The sequence below is a fragment of the Diadema antillarum genome, unplaced genomic scaffold, assembly GCF_040938485.1.
Source record: "Diadema antillarum isolate AM-2024a unplaced genomic scaffold, OU_Dant_1.0 seq00000694_RagTag, whole genome shotgun sequence".
Classification (NCBI taxonomy): domain Eukaryota; kingdom Metazoa; phylum Echinodermata; class Echinoidea; order Diadematoida; family Diadematidae; genus Diadema; species Diadema antillarum.
In genome coordinates, this window is record NW_027271599.1 from 166,896 (window position 1) to 179,541 (window position 12,646).

At 38.3% G+C, this 12,646-nt stretch overlaps 1 protein-coding gene across 3 annotated transcripts; it reads left to right on the forward strand.

Annotated features, from left to right (window-relative positions):
- Window positions 1–4,545: 4,545 nt before the first annotated feature.
- LOC139737522 (large ribosomal subunit protein eL28-like) lies at window positions 4,546–11,544 on the forward strand. Of its 3 annotated transcripts, none has more exons than XM_071648192.1 (6): window positions 4,546–4,576; window positions 7,559–7,647; window positions 8,850–8,909; window positions 9,384–9,450; window positions 10,100–10,215; window positions 11,334–11,544. In XM_071648192.1, the coding sequence occupies exons 2-6, from the start codon at window positions 7,564–7,566 to the stop codon at window positions 11,424–11,426; spliced, it is 420 nt and encodes a 139-aa protein (XP_071504293.1). In that variant the 5' UTR covers window positions 4,546–4,576; window positions 7,559–7,563; the 3' UTR covers window positions 11,427–11,544. The 3 variants fall into 3 exon arrangements, with proteins under 3 accessions (XP_071504293.1, XP_071504294.1, XP_071504292.1); XM_071648193.1 differs by having other exon boundaries at window positions 4,565–4,576; window positions 7,563–7,647; XM_071648191.1 differs by lacking the exon at window positions 4,546–4,576 and having other exon boundaries at window positions 7,540–7,647.
- Window positions 11,545–12,646: the final 1,102 nt, after the last annotated feature.

A 12,646-nucleotide genomic window follows, 5' to 3' on the forward strand; every position in this document is an offset into this window, starting at 1 on the left:
TGGAAATGAATCGAGTGGAATGCCCGGCTAAGGGATTTCCTGAGAACTCTCTCCATATTGATGGAGTGGAGCGCACTGAGAGAAGGATCGACTCGTCGGGATGAAAGGCGACTTCCATACCCCCAGAGACACTCATTTATATCAATCACACAGTTTGATCACTTCAAATTCAATGCGATTGCGTGCGAACGATGAAAAAACGAAGATCACAACATGAAAATCGTGATAACAAATGGTAACACACACAAAAAACTACTACAAACTAGTAATCCATATCTTTATAATGGTAATGATTTCAATGATGACGATATAAATTATGAGAACAATGTAAGATAATCATAGCGATCTGATTTCAAATGTAACAATGACAAAATGACAATAGTTAGAATATAGTAAATGCAATAACGATACTAAATGAAAACACCATCAAGACACCTCACACCTGATAGTTATTGTGACCAAGATAATCATTGTTTTATCATTGTTTATATTAATCATATACATGTACTGTCATTACAATTTCTGTGACATTGTTATTATCATTATTATTAGTAGTAGTAACATTATTATCATTATTATTACTATTACTATCAGTATCACTCTTACTATTACTATTGCTATTGCTTTTACTGTTCTTAGTATTACTATTGCTATTACTACTGCTATTACTATAACTACAGCTGTATTACTATTACTATTGCTATTACTATCACTGTCACTATCACTATTCTATAAATATTATTATAATCAATGGTTAGCGTCATCTTCATGGGTAAAGAAAATTTAGTACAGATTGATCTCATTGGGACGATCGAGAGCGTTTTTGCCTTTGATCATGCAATGTCAGTCGCTAGATGGCGACATGACATTCTGAGCCGAGAAGGATTGTTTTTTTCTCCTGTCTCCACCGAGGCATCAGGTAAGCGCGGGAATAAAGTCTTTAGTTGTTTTGTTTGGTATCGATTTCAATGAAATACTACATGAATTCAAGGAATCATCAAAAGTTAGGGTAATGATAATGATTATATTGTAACTATGCAATATGAAAGCAACTCTAAAGAAATTAATGAAGGTTATTGAAGTTATGATAACAAGAATTTTGACAGAATAAATAAGGAATCATTATCGCATTGTTACTATCATTATTTACTGTTACTTCATTTTTTCTATCATACCCTATTATTATTATCATTATTATCATTATAATAATAATTATTATTATTATTATTATTTCCCTTATAATAATCATAATTTTTAATAATAAAACATTCATAAAGAATAGCCTTGCACGATTTTTTGCTCTCGGTGAGGAGGAAAAATAGTAAACGTTCAAAAATTTGCCACAACAATGAAGATTACAGCAAGGTCATTTTCCTTCAAGTACAATTTAGTTACTGCGCTCCGTTTGAAAAGGTTATAAAACTGAAACAATGAGTTAGATTTTAAGCTTCAGTTTATGCTTTCCTTTAAACCATTTCACAACTGCTATATAACAAATGACATGCATGCATGTACTATGACAAGCTTAGCGAATCACACAGAAAATCGTTTAGAGGCAGACACTTTTGCACTGAAAAGGATCAACTGAACTTCTTTGTAATTGAGATTCAATCGAATCAATCAATTTGCTGGTCTAAGGAAAACCATCTGTTACAGAGGAGCTTCGGCACATAATGATATCTTGAGCAAGTCTCGGCGTCTTTTCTTCCTTTACAGCAACCAGACAAAATATTGTACATAATACGAAGTGACAATTCTATCGACAATTCACACAGTCTCCCATCTAAAGCAAAACAAAAATTAAAACAGTTACTAAGAGTTCGGAGAGTAGTAGGTGAACACACAATTCTGTAAAGAATTTGGTAGTGATCTTAGTCGGGTACAGAGAAATATAGATTTTCCACATCAGTGCTCACAATTAGCGACCTCAAGTTCAAGGTCAAGTTCAAATTTATTTCATTTCTACATAATGAAATAATATATAAACGTAAATCTCTCTTTCTTCAGTGACAGAAATAATACACGTAAATTTGTAAAGAGAACTTGTTTTGATTGAAAACTTACAGTATAGCGATACATTGCAATAGGTGCTGGGAGATAGCGAAAGTGAAACAATTTGCAATATGCACTGTGCGGAAAAAATAACGCATGTAGGCCTACTTGGCAATCGAAAGAGAAGCAATTTCAGCTAGTAATTAACAACGTTGCAGTGGCGGATCCAGAGGGGGCGCACGGGGTGCGCCCCCTTCATTTTTGATTAAAACAAAAGAAATAAAAAAGGAACTCCTGGATCCGCCCCTGCCCCGAATGCTGAAGGAGGGTCCGTATGGCTGCGTGGTGTATCGTATCTCGTGGCATTCAATGATAGTAGCAGCGGCACAACTGCTAATGAATCAATGAATTACAATTTACTACAATGAGATGAATATCGAAATCTGCGCATGTTCTAAAAAAAAAGAGTTTTTTTTTTTTTTTTTTTTTTTTTTTAAATCCAGCGTTCCGCATCATGTGTAAATGAAATCGGCCATTTCAAATTCTAACAGTAGCATACAAAAATTCGAGAGGCGTCTGAAGTATAGTACCGGTATGTGAACCATTTTTTTTTTTTCTACAAGGAGAAGCATCATTATTGACTGCTACAAATCGCATTTAGAAGTGTTTTTTTTTTAATCAAATATAAGTCTCAGTATGCTGGTATAATTTTTTGACAGTATAAAAGTCGTTTTTGCAGAGATGGAGCAAAGAATTCTGTACGGTCGATAGACAGACGTAATGCATAATGGATCTAATTCAGATCTAGATCTAATGGATAGATCTAAATAATGAGAGAGGGGACAAACGAATTGGTGATATCAACTAAAAGTCATATCTTACGTTAATCCTTTCGTTGCGTTATGTACAAAATAAACATACCTCTGTGACTTTTCGAAGTTTTCTTGCGCTTCAGAAAACGAGAAAAGGGTTCTTTTCTGCTCGTCATCTTAGCCTTTTTTTCTTCGTTTCAGTTCTTTCGATAAAAGTACTTCTTTCTCTTCCCCCCTCCAGTTTTCGTCTGCATCGTAACACCAACTTTCAACAGATTCATTTGATTTCCGACAAAAGTACTACTGGGAGTAATCAAAAAGCTATGTCAAACATTGTCAACATACACACATGACTTTAATTGCTCGCGCATTGCTAGGTGACGTCATTATAAACGACGCGCATTGTGCGCTCACACGCGACAATGTTTATATGACGTAGTAATCAACAAATACAGGAAGGGTCAACGAACTGCTAAATGTACTGACATAACGCCATGAAAAACACTTCTGTACGGCATATAGTCTGCGGTCATTTCAGAAGGCCTTGAATATCTGTAAAACCCTTGAAATTACACGTTTGTACATGCAGTTTTTTTTCGGCGTGCGCAGCCAGCACGACGGTAGAGCAATATCATTTTCCACATAGGGCCCGCGCCCGGGGATAGGGCTTGCATCTCTCTTGCTCTCTCTCTCTCTCTCTCTCTCCTTCTCTCTCTCTGAATTTTACTGGTATGCACTTTATCAAAATTAAAACGGTTTATATTGAAAGTCATTGGAGTATTGCCTTCGCATTTACAAACAAAATAATACGGAGACTTCTCTGCGCAAAATCGGGGGGGGGGGGGAGGTGTTTCATAAAGCTGTTCGTAAAGTTACGAACGACTTACGAGTGACTGGTGATCAGTTCTTGTGCTAAATTATGGAAATTCTGATAAGTATAGCACATCTGCAGAACTGATCACCAGCCGCTCGTAAAGTTGTTCGTAACTTTATGAACAGCTTTATGAAGGGCTCACACCCGTAAATACAATGGAATGTCCCAGACCCCTTCACAAATTCGTACCAAAGATGCCAAAATAAATGAAGAAAAAAATTAATTAAAAATCAATGATGTAGTTTGGCAAAAAAACTGAATAGCTGTAGATATTGAGTATGAATTCCTCTACAAATTGCATTTTGGTTGGAAGATGATAGCTTTTCTGGTGGAATTTGAGGGGACTATATTTCATTGGGTACGTGTACGGAAAATTGGTGATTTTTTTGAGTGACAAGAACTCGTAGTCTGGCTTTGCGGACCCCTGGACAGAATTTGAACTGAATTATCCACCCGGAGAATTTGATGGATGAAAGGGTATATCTAACTTATCCAGGTTAGTGAAGCTGAAACACCTCATTTCTCCCAGCTATTTTACAGAATTTTTTGAAATTTGATTCTTAACACACATATTTATGGGTGTGAACCCTGAAACAGAGCCTGTTGTGCACAGATTGAAGAGCGCCAGCTTTTGCTGACTGTAGTTGCATGTGGTGCACCGGCCTATATTACTACGCTTCAAATATAGTTCTCCATTTAATCCATTTAGTTGGTTAAAAACGTGAAACATTCAATATTCAAATCAACATGATTTGATGTCAATTATAGGATATTCCTTTTTTTAAACACTGTAGTGGTTTATACACATAACCTGACATTTAGTAAGCCGAGCTTCACTAAGATATTATTACGCACACTGCCAAGCGGTCTTTTCCCCAGTCCCACGTACAGAAGGAAGGTACATGTGACAATTCATTTGCGAGAAAATCTGTAATTTGGGGGATAAAACCAATGAGTCCTGTAATGAATTTGTTATTCGATACGTTGAAATAAGTATAGAGTTTGTGTGTCTTGATTACAGTTTTGAAACAAACGCAAAATGACCCAACAATGTGATTTTGAGCCCAATGTCATGAGATGACCATTGACACATCGTATCCACGACACTGCGTGAATGGTGGCAATGCAATGCATGCTGTACTGGTACACTTATCACTTCTCACGGCCACGGAGCCTACATCGCATTGCCATTGGCTTGCTCACTTCGCGCTGGGAGGTGGAAGAGATCTCTCTCTTCCACCTCCCTGCTTCGCGCAACCTCCTGCGTGTGTAAATGTGTGTGGTGGTGTTCGTGTGGTGCCTATCAATGGCCGTACCCGTAGGCTTATGGCCGCTGTCCTGATTATAATCCTGTGATTTTAGCCAAAAACGGGTTGTTGGTTTGTCATGAAAACGATGCACAAGTTGTGTCGAGAATTATGCCATTTGGTGAATAGCAGAAATAACAACTGGTGCCTGTCCTTTTGCACTGGGTTGGGAAGGTCTAATGCACTTGTCAATGTAATGACGCACCCCACTACCCCCGGACATGGGTGCGTCATGGTCATTTTTTGACTGACCACACGGGGTTTTTGACGCACCCCCACAGTCACTTTTTGACGGACCACACGGGGTTTTTGACGAACACCACAGTCACTTTTTTGACGGACAACACGGGGTTTTTGACGAACACCTAGGTCACTTTCTTGACGGACATCCTCGGTACATTTGACGCACCCCGTAAATACTGAAAGGATTTTTGCATACGCTTTATTCACGCAATTTCATTTTCTTTCGGTTCGTAAACACAATTTGTCAAAGTTTCGGCAAGTTTCCCTTACCCTGGCCCTGTAAGCACCGTACCGTCATTCACCGTACATCACTCTGCTGCTACGATATTCCGAATGTATGTGTGCATGCAATCCATAGTCACCTAGTACCTAGCCATGACTTGTCTGCAGATGCGCTGTATGTGCGCGGCCATTTCTAGTCCGGTTGAATGCAACACATGGACGATGTACGTTCGATGAGGAATAACGAACACGCTGCTCACTTGCGAATTGCACAGCCATGACAGCATTAGGGAGCGAGTCGCGCACCACTAACACTCGACTTGCCTGCTACTATACTGCAGGTACGCGCAGTACGCACCACCACGCAACGGTATACCAAAGATCGTATACGGAATTCCGTATACGATCTTTGATTTTACTATTTAGTACTGTGAGGTTGAAATCGTTATATCGCTAAACAGTCCGTCTGGCTTGAGATTGAGTATGCGTGATTTCATGAGTTTGTTGGAAAGAAAATGTGAGGAGAAAGGGTGGCTTTTAAATCATTTGCTTGCCAGATTTGGGCAAGCATTTTTCCCTCTTAGGCCTACTCCAAAACGCTTCCCGACTTTGATTTTCACTTGCCGCGGGAAAGCGCTCACTGTAAATTCACTCGCGGTACGTACGTGTATCCGGTACTGGTAGCGTGCAAAAATGCGTGCAGTTTTCCATAGCCAAGTGCATACCATGACGCACCCCTCGGTTCAGAATAATGCGTGTTATTTTCCATAGCCAAGTGACGTACCATGACGCACCCCTCGGTCAAAAATTTGACGACAATGATGGGATTTTGACGCACCTCTCGGTCAAAAATTTGACGGACATAGCTAGTAAAATGACGCACACCTGGGTCACAAATTCGACGGACCAAACGAGGAAATGACGCACCCATGTCCGGGGGTAGTGGGGTGAGTCATTACATTGACAAGTGCATAAATTCCCTGTTTTTGTGTGCAATGTTTTGCCATCTAATTCGGAATTCAGATGTACCAATGCAATCGCCACTAGACCTTGACATTTTTTTTTTTTTTTTTGAGGGGGGGGGGGATTTGGGGAGACGAGCGTCATGTTTGTGGTTGGATATTCTGACTGGGGTATTAATGAATGTTTGTACTCGTAGCTAGCGAGCGCTTACTGCTATACTGGTGTAGTGAAGTAGATTGGACTGCCATAGGCATACGACTGGCAATTAATGCAATGTTAAAAACGTTCACTTGCAAAAGACTCGTGCGATAGCATGGGCATGTGCGCACTGTTTGGGTACAGAATTATGTTTCATTGTAACAAAAACGATGAAGAAACAATTCCGTTGCCTGTAAAAATACTGAACAAGTGCTTGGTGGACTATTCTATATATTTCTGTTAATCTAATTCAACTCTGCTGCTGCATTATGTATGCCTTACAAATTAGCAGCCAGTCATTTATACAATGTACTGTCTGCACCAAGCTTATTTTCACTATGTATCCACAGCCGTGCCCAATCTTAATGTGATTAACAGTGTGTAGGCTTGGATGGTGTGACTATGAGGAGTCATTTATTCCAAAAGCTTGGCAAAAAGAAGAAGTGTAGAATGGTGCATGTAAAGTTGTAAAATTATGTGTGCAGGGTCTTGCTCAAAAACTTGTATTTTCTCCAGTAATGCAGGTGACTCAGGGACTGTCCATAACAAAGTCTGGGGGAGCGGCAGATTTCTTTTGCTTTTTTTTTTTTTTTTTTTTTGCTTTTTTTTCATAGCCAAACATATGAATTATATAAAGATAAAGCTAATTCCTTATGGAGCTGAAATTTCATTTTAACGAATTTTTAGCCATTATGATGGGAGTGCACTGTACAAACGCATGGAGATCGGAATCTCGTTATAACAATGTACCAGGTACCAGGTACCAGGTACTGTAAGTTTCATCCCAAAAAGTTACTGTGTGATTTACTGCTAAATTTCTTGTTTTAGTACAACTTGCATGCTCCATTGGTTCTACCCCAAAGAGGTTTGTTACCAGTGTGAGCGTCCATTGTATATTCATATATGCAAGTAAATTCAAGTTTGTGCTATGTATCATTCTATCTCAGACAGGATGGCATCTGCTGATCTCCAGTGGCTAATTCTTCGTGACAACTCCTGCTTCCTGAGGAAGGGTGGCGGTGTTGTGCTCAGCACGGTGAGTGCATCACACTTTTCACTTTTTGGGTCTGAATTCACATCAGTTGTTTGAATTAATCTCCATGGTATAGATTTAGTCCATGGATTAGTGACAAAACAGCACAAGGTGTGTGTACCTTTCACATGCATGTATCAGCGCATTTTCATTACTGGATATCAGTTAATATTATGTGATCTGTCACACACTTTTACGCACAGACAAAATGTGAGTAATCCACGGGCTAAATTTGAACTAGATTTGTGAATTAGAACCTTAAGTTCTCACAATCTTGTGGGTGTTCAGCAATTGTTCCTGAGTGATTTGTGATGTTTCACTATGTGTTGTTATTATTGTGACTCATATTGATCTTAACTTGACTTACGTGATCTTTTTGCTGTCTACAATTGATTCTGCATGAGTTTTAAGTAAATGCTTGAACTGAAATGAAAAATATGTTGATTTACACCATTTATTTGGAGTATTGCTTATGCTGATATTAATACACAATGCTTATTTATGAATCCCAATGGATTAGAATTATGAACCATTAGATTGTGAATAGGTAGTGCTTTGTCTCATAAAGTAGACTGTGTTTATTACGAGAAAATAATCAGTTACCTTATGTATTTAAAGTTCATTTTGCATTTATACAATGTCATAGTGGTAGGCAGAATAGTTTGTGAGTTGTATGATATTTAGAGCTTTTCATTTTAAATTGGCTGACTTTTATTTGATTAGTTTGATATTGACAATGTGTGATGTTAGGTATCAAAGATGGAAGTGTAAATGCTAGGAAACAAAATGTTTCGAGACTGGAGAATGTAGTTTTTTAGCTCTCTCTCTCTTCAAGTAACAAGAAAATGACTTGCCGTGAGATGCTGCAAGTGATCAGAGCATGTCACAAGCAAGAGTTCAGGCTGCTCTCATCTTTAATCTTTACTATACATTATGTATGTTGCTTGTCTTTGTTGACAGCTACCACTGAATTGTATTCATAGGTTTGATAGTGAGAAACTCGCTGTATTTAAGATCAGGCTGACTTGTGAATGTTTGTAAGTTCTTCCAGAGACTGTCGCTTCTGTACCCTTCAGGTAACAAGAAAATGACCTCCTTGTAGGACACAGCAAGTGAACATAACAGGCGAGGGGAAAGCATAAGTTTCTCTGTTTATCTTAAATCCCATTCATGTCATGCTTTATGCATCTTGTCTTTGTCAACAGGAGCCAAACAACTTGAAGAACAGGAACTCCTTCAAGTACAATGGTCTCATTCACAAGAAGGTTTGTGAATTAATCTTTTTTTTTTCTGGATTGTATGAACAAGTTCAGTTATTTTTGATTACTTTTTTATTAAGTATAATTATGGTGTTGTTTTATTCAGGATGTGTCATTGAGCTTATGTGTTCACAATACAATCATTATTTCATTATGTACATGATTTGATTATTCTACATCAATTTGCATAGTGGCTCTACTTATGTTTGAAAAAGGGGGTATTGTGATCTGCCTAGATATATATTTGTCAATACCTGCTCTCACAAAATTTTGCTACAATGAAATGAACATTAAGGTTCCAAAATTAATATTTACATATCTGTAATATGATTTATTTGTTCGGCTTTGACAACATTTTAATGTAACGAAAGGAAACTGCTGGTCTTGAGGACTTTAAGCCTGTAACGTGTCTGCTTTGTACATCATAGCAATGCTGTGTACCATGGATTGTCTAATATCTTATTTCGATATCCTGCATAGACTGTCGGCGTTGAGGCTGCAGCTGATGGCAAGGGTGTTGTTCTTGTCACCAAGCGGATCAAGGGAGGTGAGTGGATCAAAGCACTTCATCAGAACTTTTAATATACCTCATATGTATTGTTGAATAAGAGGTGACAATTGAAAGCCATTCTGCATGTGTGCTGTTTGAATTGAATGTCTAGGGGAGATACTGATTGACTGCATTAATAATTTCCTGAGTTGTCAATTTAAAAGAAAAAATGTCAATGTATTAGCATAATCGTCTCATGTGTACATGACTATTTTTTATTAAAAGTGTAAATGTGCTCCCAGTAATACCTACTGAAGGTGATGCATATGAAATCCTCTGAGCAGAGTTTAATTGTGGCCCTTCATTGAAGCTCTTGGCGCTGTTGAACCTAATGTAATTAGCAAGAACGTGTTATGCTGTTTGTTTGTTTGTTTGTTTGTTTGTTTGCTTGTAAAGTTTCATCTTCATTAATATTGTTTTAGTAGATCAGGCAAGGTAAATGAAACAATGTGATACAGTAGGGAGCTATCCAGATATGATGTCTTCTCTTTTTATTGACAGAGAGTTCTTGACATCTTGAAAGCAAGGGAGCATTAGTGAAGCATATTACTGGAGGAGTTATGTTTTATATGTTAGGGGGTGTTTTGGTTAGAATTTAAACGTGATTTACATTTTTAATACATGCCCCATGTTTGCCATTTGACAGCAATGAACAAGCCCGCCAAGATGTACAATCGCGTGGAGATGAAGAAGGACTCCCGCCGCACCTTGACCGCCATCCGCCGTACCCTGAAGAAGGGATACCGCAAGGACCTCAAGATGGTGAGACTTTGCGAATCTACACTGCCAAATGAATGAAATCCTTGCCCCTGACTTCAGTGCTATGCATGCAGGGCCGTGTATCATAAAATTTGAGATCAAACATGAATCAGAAAATTAAACATACATGTAAGTCTCCCAGTATTCAATTCTGATTGGCTGATACCTGACTTATGTTTGCCTTTCTGACTGATGTTTGATTACATCTTTTTGTGTAACAGGGCCCAGATGTCAATTTTCTTTTCCTCCCCCTGGGATATTTATTTTTCTATGTCATATATGATACTCACCAAAGCAAATGCCTATCATATTTCTTCTTTTAAAAAAGATGCTATATTGGGACATACTATGAATCGCTGTGTCACAGAACAATGATAACATGATGTTATATCAAGGAAAGAAGTGTCTGAGCAAACACCACTTTTTTCTGAAATGCTTGCAGATTACAATTTTTTCTCAAAATGCATTTTTCATTATGATGCTCCCTAATGATATCCTTGCATGGATGGAAACATCAAATTAAGAACTACTGGTGCTTGTAAAAAGAAAAAAAAAATAATACTCATAATGATAAAAAATCAAATGCACTTGACCTAGGTTTGTGTCATTCTTTGCCTTTGCATTATGTTTGTTAGTCTTGTTTTAGTTCTTGGCCCTTTGTAACTTGGTGATGCCACAAAACAGCAGATGATTCTGAGCCCTATGCGAGCATACATTGACAAACTAATCAGAATGTGTCATTACGGGAAGGTTACAGTCAGAGGCCAAACATTTATGTTTCATTCAAAATATGTAAGGAGAGTATTCATATCCAGACTGTTAATTGGGTAATGGTTTGTACATTCTTTGTGATTCCCGAACCTTAGGACTTAGATCTGAATTGGTAAATTGAACTATGGTTTGAAGAGCATGGTACTTGAGTGACTGTGAGGAACCATCAAAAGCAGAGACGAGAGTAATTTCAAATTTTGAATATTTTCTGTGATAATACAGTCAAAATATTTTCTAAATAACCCAGCTCCGTACATAAAGATCATAAGAGAACTGTCAAATTGTTGTATGTGTGACAAGAGATGAGTTAATCGTTTGTGTCATGAATTTGAATCCTTCTCTCCTTCCAGGCCGCTCTCCGCCGAGCCAGTGCCATCATCAGGAGTCAGAGGCCGGTCACAACCGTTCAGAAGAAGCGCTCCGCCAAGAACAGGAGAACATAAGCTCCGTCTCCCCTCTTTTCGGGCGACTGGTCGTGATTTGTGAACTTTCATGACGTCATGTTGCTCATCCACCATGCTCAATAAATGATTGTCGGTCTGTACATGCAGCAAATGCAAATCCTCCCACAGTTTTTTTCTTGTTTTATTTGTTGTAACCTGTGCTTAACTCGTGAAATTCAGATCTGTATAATCGCATCAAGGAGGTCCAGGAATTTACTCTTAGAAGTGCAGTGACAATGTGCATCAAGTCATGTGTAGATTATGGCGTGTGTGTGTGTGTGTGTGTGTGTGTGTGGGGGGGGGTGGGGGCTTTGGTAGGGAGAAAATAATGATGCTTACACCAAGTTGACAGTAGCATGATTACCCTTCAGCTTTTGATGAATGTGTTGTTGGCAGTGGAATGACATGGAATTGAGTGCAATGATCAATTAAATTCTAATCCTATTACAGTATATTTTACACACACTCCTTCAGAATAAGAAGAGACAAATTCCGCCATGATATACATTACGGTAGCATGTATTAACAGGTACTTTTTGCTATCTTCACATGTATGTCTACTTACATGATGTTTATACATACATGTATCAAATATTACGATTTATTCCTTTGCCAATAAGGCCATTTGCCACTCCATGATGCAATAAGGACAATGCAAACTTGGACTTCACCACCAGCAGAACAGAAAGAAGTCCTGTGTGCCCAAGTGTATGAACAAGTGTGTGTGTGTGTGTACATGCTTCCATGTGAGTAAATGTCTCCACTCTCCTCTATTTATTCAATCTCGATGGTGAAATCAATTGACTCGGGTCTGTTCGCAGTACGTGTATGATGTGTGTTTTACTTTGTGCTTTGCAAGCATTCACACTGGGATTTTGCACAAGGACAGTGCAAAGGCAAATCCACTCATTTATACTTTTGCATTGTCAAAAATACACACCACACAACAATATTGCAACACATAATACTACAATGTAGTAGTCAAAAGGAGTGAAGGGAACAGATGAGTCAAAATTCCACGATCAACCACCAATACTCGGGGAAATGTGTGTTTATTAATGTATCACGCCTACTCTAGCGGCAAAACTTCTTCAAATCAAATTACATAAATCATGACTTCCATTTCTGATTTTGTTGTGCTTCAGATGAACATAAGCCTTGTCTCACTACCTGTGTCTCACAAATTGTGTCAGAGAAACCGTGGTGTCTCTGTTGGTATT

Excerpts from the sequence above, each read along its gene's own strand:
- LOC139737522 (XM_071648191.1), top strand. The coding sequence starts at position 7,540 with ATGTATCATTCTATCTCAGACAGGATGGCATCTGCTGATCTCCAGTGG. Across the intron at positions 9,451-10,099 it reads CACCAAGCGGATCAAGGGAG|CAATGAACAAGCCCGCCAAG; the intron begins GTGAGTGGATCA and ends GCCATTTGACAG. Across the intron at positions 10,216-11,333 it reads ACCGCAAGGACCTCAAGATG|GCCGCTCTCCGCCGAGCCAG; the intron begins GTGAGACTTTGC and ends CTCTCCTTCCAG.